The sequence below is a fragment of the Rhagoletis pomonella genome, unplaced genomic scaffold (genome assembly GCF_013731165.1).
Source record: "Rhagoletis pomonella isolate Grant_MI unplaced genomic scaffold, Rhpom_1.0 Rhpom_scaffold_00003, whole genome shotgun sequence".
Taxonomy (NCBI): Eukaryota; Metazoa; Arthropoda; class Insecta; order Diptera; family Tephritidae; genus Rhagoletis; species Rhagoletis pomonella.
The window spans coordinates 22,270,901-22,280,093 of record NW_023458557.1 but is presented as its reverse complement, the minus strand read 5'-3'; the positions used below and the strand labels follow the sequence as shown (position 1 = coordinate 22,280,093).

Genomic DNA, 9,193 nt, shown 5'->3' with positions numbered 1-9,193 from the left:
CCAAATAGGTCGATCTTCTACTCAGGTGTCGCAAAAGGTATGGCACAGGTAATGCCTAAAAATCACGTTCGCTTTGTTGCACATACGGCTTTACCACGCCACCCCAATTACGTAGTTCGCTCTCTCATTCGTACTTCGCACTCCAATTACCCGTCGAATTACGTAATTCGCTATACAAAATTTTGAGAGCGAATTACTTCATTTGTTGGTAATTCAGATCCAATTACGATGCGAATTACGAAAAAATCGGTGCCGCCTCTAATTTTTATTGGAGATTTATCGAAACTAGCTCACAAATCAAAACTTGCATTTTTTCTGAGTACGAAAAGTAAAGTTTAATAATTTAATACGGAAACTTAGGCTTTCTGCACATTGGTCGTCCAATCATAGTTGCTTCATCGTCACAATCATGATGCTACGATTACATTACGACTACACTTTCGCACACTCGGTCGTGATATTTCAATTCATTTGGCGTCTAAAAATTCACTTGGAGAAGGTATTTTCTGTTTTTCTGGTTGATATTTTCGCGAAATATTTACAAAAACCTGCAATTTTTAAAATATAGACTTTGCTGCAACAATTCTAGACATCATTTTGCAGTAACATCTCTTCTTGTCTTTTCCTGAAATGTGTTTTGTAATATTCGTAATATTTTATAGCTAAAACGCTCACATTTATTGAATTTTGATGCAATTATCCACTCTTTAATAATTTCCAAAGATTTTATGCAAAAAATACTAATTTTTATGCAATTTTTATGCAAATATTAACTTTTTCACTAATTTTTCACCATAAAATGTAAACAAACAATGCGTGCACAACGATTAGCAAACGACAGTGCCGGACTTATCCGTTTCTGCATCTTCTACGATTTGCCGATAACAAGCCGATAACGACAAGTGTGCAGATCTCCTTTGAAATGCATGTGCTCGGCTCAAAATTTCAGGGCGAGACGATAACTCAACTATGATTGGACGACAAGTGTGCAGATAGCCTTCTACATTTTTAGGAAGACCCTGTGTTTAAGCCGCCGCTTAAAGCGCAATCCGACGGCCGTGCGCGCAATCCTTGGCCGCAGCAGTTTGGCAGTTGACCTACGTCAACTCCGAAAATAATTACCGAGCGCGCACGGCCGCCTACCATCATCGTGCCAACTTATGCCAAAGTTAGTTCAGCTATTAACGTCGGACATCGCGCACGCGCCCCTTCTAAAGGATTGTGCAAATAACTTCAAATAAGCCAACGCTAGGTTCAATCAAAATAAAAATAAATTTGCGCTAAGCTTTATAACTTTTGAAAAGCTGGTAAATAAAACTGAACATTGTAAACCTTTTAAAATTCAAACCTAAGTGTTTCCTTTAAACAGAAATCAGTGCGTGTGTACCAAGTGAGTGCGAAGGGACCAAGCGAGAAGTATTCATGGTCCTTCGCAGCCAACCGTGGCCCAGCTCCTAGAAAAACTTATAAATAATAATACAAAACTTTCTAAAAATAAAATAAACGCGTAGATATCGTGCGCCCGCTAAACAAAAAAACTATTAACTAAGTGGGAAAACAATAAAAATGTGCACGTATTTGTATGTATATATAGACAGTTCGCAAAAAACAGTGAAATAATTTCCTGCGCCCCCTTTGACTACTAGCCAATTTGCTCCACTTGCAAATTGTCTTATCCAAACACAAAAAAAACTGAAAAATAAAAACTTTGTTGAATTTTTAAACAAAAGAAAAAGTTTGCATACTCATACACCTAGTGTACATGGCTACTTACATTTGGGGTATTCACAACAGTGTCGAATAAAAAACCAATCGAGTGAACAACATCATCATCAAACCAAACAAATTGGCCTACATACTTCAGCCAAGCAACCGCCACCAGTAGCCATCAACAACATCAGCCGCCATCAACAGCATAAGCGGCAGCAACAACACCAGACACAAGAAGCCCCCAGACAAAAAGGAGCAAAATCAGATACACATATACATAAATCAAGGAAAGTAGTAAGTAGGCAAATTTTTAATTTCCTTAAAAATTTAAATAATATAACTTTCATATTCTTGAAAGTTATATTATTTCTAATAAACTGCCAACGGGCATACATACGTATATACATATATATATATATATAATTAAATAAAAGGCGTATTTTTTCTCGCCAAAAACGGTTTCACTAAAATTGCGGATATTTTCTTGCCGCCCAAAAATCTCACATCGGCAATTTGCCGCTATTGAATTTTGGTAGAAACATTCCGTTTTCCGGAAAGCGGTATATCTCCACTGACCGCCAATCTTATATATATATATAGGTATATGTACATATATACAAATTCTGATATATACCCCAAAATAAATTCCGTTGCAGTTTATATGCCTACTGTGTCCCACTGTGCAAGAACAAAATATTAGCACATTAAAATCACATACTTTCCTCTGCTTACCAATTTTTGCCGTTGGTCGCATAGTTCGTTGAACTTGGCTAAACAAATTGCCGAAAAACATAAGTGCATTATTTCCCATATATCATATGTACATACGTTAGCACATATAAACATTTTTACCAGTGGCATTTTCTGCAACTATTCGTATAATAGCTAAGAGAGTCGCTGCTATTCATCGAACAATACAGTCCACACGTACCAAGCGCACTAGCTTATTTTAATTTATTTCAATCTTGCTTTTCTCTGCTGCACTCACCAAGCTAAGAGAACGTAAATCAAAGCCCGCTCTCTCAGCGGTGAGCGGCTCTTTACGTATTATTATATCCACTTGTGCATTCCCGCACACATTCATACATACGCACTATAATCAAAACAAATTCTCTGTTGTTTTCGTTTCTTAACTCACCACTGCTGTGACAAAGCATAGCTTAGCCATATACTCGGCTTCATACGTAAATATTTGTACATACATACGTACGTACATTTTTACATTCTACATATTCTGCACTTTTGTACATACGTGCTAACAAAGAATATTGTCACACGAATATTATCCATAACGCGATAAGAAGTGAGTTCAAGATATCAGATACATGCAACCCAGTAGGGAAAGCTCCCGAATTGCATTGGTCTAGATAGTGATAAATAACCATTACTTTTTCAGTATTTACATAATTATTCACATTAAATATTTATACATACGTATATTTCACCACGTATATAAAAGTGAAAAGTGTTTGTGATTTTTTTTATCGTACTGAAATTTTTCAAATCCATATTCCGCGGATTTAATTGGGACGCTCCGTTTTCCACGTAATAAAAAGTGCTGAACCAAAAATTAAAGCAAATATAATTTCACGTAATTTGCAAGAAACAAAAAACACAAACACCGCCACAAAATCTTAAAATTCTTTTCCTGATTTTCTGTGGCACAAAGTGCAATTTTTACTCGTTTGACATATATTTTTCTAATTTTTGCGAACGTTATCTGGGTGGTACTCAGTAAAATTTGATAAAATTTTTTCTCAATTTTTATACGTGTGACCTTCCACAGCATTAAAAATGCCACTTGGACACAGTCCACCAAAAATGTCTGAAATCGAGACAAGGTCAAAAACTGCTTCGCAAGAAGCCACCGGTGGTAAGAGGGAACCCTCACCGCGCCCGAAATCTAAAACTTTTGACCCATCCGCTCAAAAGTTTATAGCGGAAAGTGACAGTATCATGAGATACTGTGCAAGATTCAGTGATGCACCGATCCAAGACCACACTGAATCATATCTTATGATAAAAGACAAATCACTAGATGATTGTTGGGCACGGCTTCAGTCCGCCTATGATTTGGTTTTTTCGAAGCCAGATGACAGCCTACCCGAAAACTTTAAGAGTTCGGTAGAAGGCAAGTACTTCACTTGCCTTGAATTATATGAGGTGACCAAAGCTAAAATTGCCGATCAACTGTCGTTGATTAGAGCAATCGCCGCACCGAGTCCACCACCCCGCGTGGAACACACCTCGGCAGAGGCAAACGTTTTCCTCCAAGTCCCACCTTGTGACACGGAGACATTTTACGGCGGTTACGAAGAATGGCCCGCTTTTCGTGACATGTTCACAGCGGTGTACATCAACCACCCGAAGCTCTCCCGTGCTCAAAAATTGTATCACCTCCGATACAAAACCCAAGGTGAAGCTGGCTCCATCGTCAAGCAATATCCGCTCAGCGACGATAACTTCGAGCTGGCCTGGGAAGCTTTACGGTCACGATACGAAAACAAACGTTTCCTGATTGACAACCAAATTAAAATTTTGATGACTTTGCCGACTATTCAATCCGAGAATAGCGAGCAACTTCAAAGGCTGCAAACATCAATTAACAACTGTCTGTCAGTTCTTAATTCCCAAGACGTCCAGACAGACAGTTGGGATCCCATATTGGTGTACATATGCTCATCCAAATTGCCCGAAACCACACTGTCACTTTGGGAACAATCTCTCTCTTCTCGAAGAGATTTACCCTCATGGTCACAAATGGACGATTTTCTTACTTCAAGATACGAAGTAGTCGAAAGACTTAACCGGCTGCATCCGAGCCAAAATAAACAAAAACCAGTCGCTCATCAAAATGCTGCGCAAAACAGGTCCTTTAACAGGACTCAAACCTTTGTGGCAGAACCTAAGAGGGAACCAACTTGCTCTTACTGCAAGTCCCCTCATCCCATTAGAGTCTGCCCACAATTTAAGCGAATTTCGGTACCAAGCCGAGTACAATTCGCAAACCAAACCAAGCTGTGCAAAAACTGCCTTGGTAATACCCATAGCACTAATGAGTGTCCGAGCAAGTGGTCATATACACATTGCCAACAACGGCATCACTCCCTGCTGCACATGAATCCCAAACCACAATCCCGACACTCCAGTGCGAATGAAACCGCCGCACAACACACTACTGCCCAGTCGACACCTCCCGCTCGACAAGCGCAGTCAAGCTCCGATTCCAGCGAGCAACCGTGCTGTTCCAAACAAGCACAAATACAATCATTGCACACCGACAATGATAGCAAAATTCTCCTTCCAACTGCCATAGTCGCAGTTGAACACGAGGGTGAATTGTTTCAACTTAGAGCCCTGATTGATCAAGGCTCACAAAGAACTTTCATTTCCTCGAAAGTTCAAAAACGGTTGAAACTACCATTCGAACATTCCAAGTTCGAAATTTCCGGCATGGGTGGACATGTAGTACAAAGCTCCTCAAAGCTTTGTCCACTCACATTGGTAGCACCAAAAACCATGCAACGGATAAACACACAGGCTATCGTGTTACCTCAGCTCACGAGGCACATGCCTACATTCACCATTAGCCGTGAAAACTGACAGCAATTCAAGATCCTTGAACTTGCTGACCCAAGCTGTCACATACCAGCTCAAACTGACATGGTAATCGGCAGCGATATACTTCCACAAATCCTGCTGGAAGGTATACAAAATATTTGCGACACTATACTTGCGCAAAAAACAATATTTGGCTGGATTCTCAGTGGTCCAATAACCGAAAATGTGGTGTCATTCTCGACACAAGTAGAAGAGTGCTCGAATGCAACTCTCAGCTCTCAGCTTCGAAAGTTTTGGGAAGAGGAGGAGATTCCACAACCTCCACAAATTTTCCCTGAAGATCAGGCTTGTGAGCATAAATATGCAACAACAACGACTCGTGCATCAAACGGTCGATACATTGTGCGACTTCCATTCAAGGAAGAATTTCCAAAAAAGCTGTCTCTGGGCCACTCTCGGTCTGCTGCACTTCAGCAGTTTTTTAGCATGGAGCGATCGCTTCAGAAAAAAGGAGACTTAGGCACAATGTACAACAATGTGTTGCAAGAATATCTCGACCTCGGTCATATGGAGCACACGAAGCCATGTGAGATAGTAGCTAATGGCAAATACTTCTCATTCTACTTGCCACATCATGCGGTCGTCAAACCAGATAAGGTGACCACCAAAGTTCGCGTGGTATTCAACGCCTCAAAAACATCTGGTTCAGGAAATTCCCTGAATGACGTGTTGTACACTGGTCCCACACTCCAGCCAGATCTCATGCTGCTCATTCTGTAGTGGCGAATGCACAGATTCGTGTTCAATGGCGACATTGAAAAAATGTATCGTCAAATACTCATCCATGAGGACGATAAAGATTTTCAGCGAATCTTATTTCGCACATCGGCTGACTCTCCTGTCACCGATTATAATCTTAAAACCGTAACGTTCGGTGTTAATTGTGCACCATACCTCGCTATCCGTACCCTGCATCAATTAGCAGATGATACGATAGCGACATTTCCCTTGGCTGCCACAATACTTAAAACCGAAACGTATGTGGATGACATCCTATCCGGAAGTCATGATATTGACAACGCCACTGAATCACTTCTTCAAGTGATCAAAGCGCTTAAGTCAGCTGGTTTCATACTCAAGAAACTAACGGCCAATCATCCGGCCATCTTAGAAAAATTTCCAAAGGAGGATCTTCTCGACTCCAACTTTTTGAAATTTGAGAGCGCTTCCACAACCAAAACTCTTGGTATACAATGGAACGCACTCACCGATAAGTTTTCCTACACCATTCTGCCTGCATCGACATCGAATGCCGTCACAAAGCGACAAATCTTATCCTCTGTCGCAAAACTTTTTGACCCGGCAGGATGGCTATCGCCAGTGATGATTCAAGCAAAGATTCTTCTTCAAGAACTTTGGCTAGATGGCGTTGATTGGGACGAATGTGCCAAACCTATATCTTTAGCAAAATGGCAACAGTTCGCAGAAAATCTGCCAGCTATCTGCCACATCGAAATCCCTCGATGGGTTAATTTCACTCCGGGGCAAGATACCCAAATCCACGGGTTCTGCGATGCCTCGGAAAAAGCATATTGCGCTGCGATTTACATCCGCGCAGATGCTAGCAACCAAAGATATTCCACTCTCTTGGTCGCAAAAAGCAAAGTCGCACCATTGAAGACGGTAAGCTTGCCACGCCTAGAGCTTTGTGGTGCAGTCTTACTCGCAAAACTGGTCGCAACTGTTGGAAAACAGCTCAAATTGGAATCGTGCAACACATTCTTATGGTCAGATTCAGAGATTGTGCTAGCTTGGCTTGAAAAGCCACCATGTACATGGAAGACGTATGTATCCAATCGTACCTCCCAAATCCGGGAATATCTTCCAACCGGTACATGGCGCCATGTTGCCAGCCAAGACAACCCAGCCGACCTCGGCACCCGTGGTTGCAAACCGCAGGACTTGGCAAATTCCCCACTCTGGTGGCACGGACCAAACTGGCTCTCTTGCCACATGGATGCATGGCCAAGGTCAAAGGCATGCAGTGCATCTCCACCAGAAAAGCGCAAGGTGGAGGTATATCACGCGCTCGAAGAAGAGGTCGATTTTCTTGATCGCTTTTCTTGTTTCTCTCGAGCACTCCGCGTGACTGCGTACATGTTCCGCTTCGTGAGGAATGCCCGCAACAAATCAAAGGGGTTAGCTACAATCACCTATCCGCATCTGACACATAACGAATTTCAATATGCAAAAATTCATCTTCTCAACGCAGCGCAATCACGCCATGTTCCGAGCGAAAAAAGCGCTTTGCAAGATAAAAAGCCACTTAACAAAAAAAGTCCTCTTATTGTTCTCAATCCTTCGTTGGACAAAGACGGACTTTTACGGGTTAATGGCCGATTAGCACATTCCACATTTAGCTATAATGAAAGGCACCCAATAATTCTCCCTACCGAATCGAGGTTCTGCCAGCTATATTTGGAGTTTTTACACTCGCTGCTTCTTCACGCAGAAACACGATTAATGCTCCAAAATGTAAGGCAAGAGTACTACGTACCAAAGCTGAAACCTCTAATTAAAAAATGCATCTTTCAATGCAAAGTGTGCATGCTTTACAAGCAACAAACACGCACCCAAATAATGGCCGCTCTACCCCCTGAGCGCTGCAGTTTCTCACTCCCATTTTCCACAACGGGAGTAGATTTTGCTGGGCCATTCCAAATTAAAGCATCGGTGCTAAGATCCACAACCCTTATCAACGGATACGTTGCAGTTTTTGTCTGTTTTTCCACAAAGGCAGTGCATCTCGAGCTATGCTCGGATCTTACAACCGAGGCTTTTCGAGCAGCATTCGCCCGCTTCGTTGGCAGACGAGGTTTTCCCTCAAAAATGATGAATGATGAATGATGGAAAAACGTTCATTGGCGCCCAGCGCGCAACAGAACGCGACTTCGTTAAATTCCTTAACGAATGTTCCGCAGACATTGTCAAAAAATATGCCCCCCAAGGCATCAACTGGCAATATATACCACCCAGCGCCCCCCACATGGGCGGCTTGTGGGAATCTGCAGTGAAAAGCTTTAAAATCCATTTAAAGAAAACCGCTGCAACCCACAAGTTCACTTTCGAAGAATTCACGACGCTTCTGGTGCAGTTGAAGCAGTCCTCAACTCGAGGCCTCTATCCGCACTTTTTCAAGACCCAGCTGATATGACAGCACTTACTCCGGGTCACTTCCTTCGAGGTGCAACGCTATTGGCCATTCCCGAGCCTAATGCGGAAGACCTCTCTCTACTAAACCGGTGGGAGAAAGTCAAAGCACTTCACCACCACTTTAGTCGCCGCTGGAAAGAAGATTACCTCAAAGATCTTCAGAAGAGGTACAAGTGGAAAACTCCACAACGCGACCCTCAGCCAGGCGACATCGTTGTGATCAAAGAAGATTCGCTCCCCCCCCCACCGAGTGGCGATTGGGACGAATCGAAAACGTTCGCCATGGCCCTGATAACCACATACGTGTTGTGGAAGTCCGTACACAAAATGGAGTTATCACGCGGCCACTTGTCAAACTGTGCTTCCTTCCAAAAGCACAATAAATAATTCTATACATCTTTTCCTTTTGTATATTAAGGGTCTTAACTTCCCGTTTTAAATATTGTACCCAGGTACTCCTCGTTTTTCTGCCTTTGCTTCTACTTCCAGATTGAAGACACCATGGCATCGCGGAAGGCATGCCCCCTGGCTCCAACGGCAGAGACGGAGAACTGCCTCCAATGTCGGCTCTGCCACAAGTACCACGCGCTCAGGACGTGCCCGGCCTTTAAGGCCATGAAGCCACCGCAGCGATTGGCAGTATCCCGGGCGCAAGGGTATTGTGTCAACTGCCTTGCGCTCACCCACACAACCGGCGAGTGCGATTCTC

At 42.6% G+C, this 9,193-nt stretch overlaps 2 protein-coding genes across 2 annotated transcripts in view; both read left to right on the top strand.

The window, feature by feature from the left end:
* Nucleotides 1-5,373: 5,373 nt before the first annotated feature.
* On the top strand, nt 5,374-6,051 carry LOC118736103. The gene has a single exon (XM_036466207.1). It carries the CDS (start codon nt 5,374-5,376, stop codon nt 6,049-6,051), a length of 678 nt encoding a protein of 225 aa, XP_036322100.1.
* Nucleotides 6,052-6,093: 42 nt separating this feature from the next.
* LOC118736102 overlaps nt 6,094-9,193 on the top strand; it is a 29,679-nt gene continuing 26,579 nt past the window's right edge. The window contains exon 1 of the mRNA XM_036466206.1: nt 6,094-6,432. Within this exon, the coding sequence (XP_036322099.1) occupies nt 6,094-6,432 (339 nt within the window). The remainder of the gene's footprint in view (nt 6,433-9,193) is intronic.

Excerpts from the sequence above, each read along its gene's own strand:
- LOC118736103 (XM_036466207.1), top strand. The coding sequence starts at position 5,374 with ATGGTAATCGGCAGCGATATACTTCCACAAATCCTGCTGGAAGGTATA.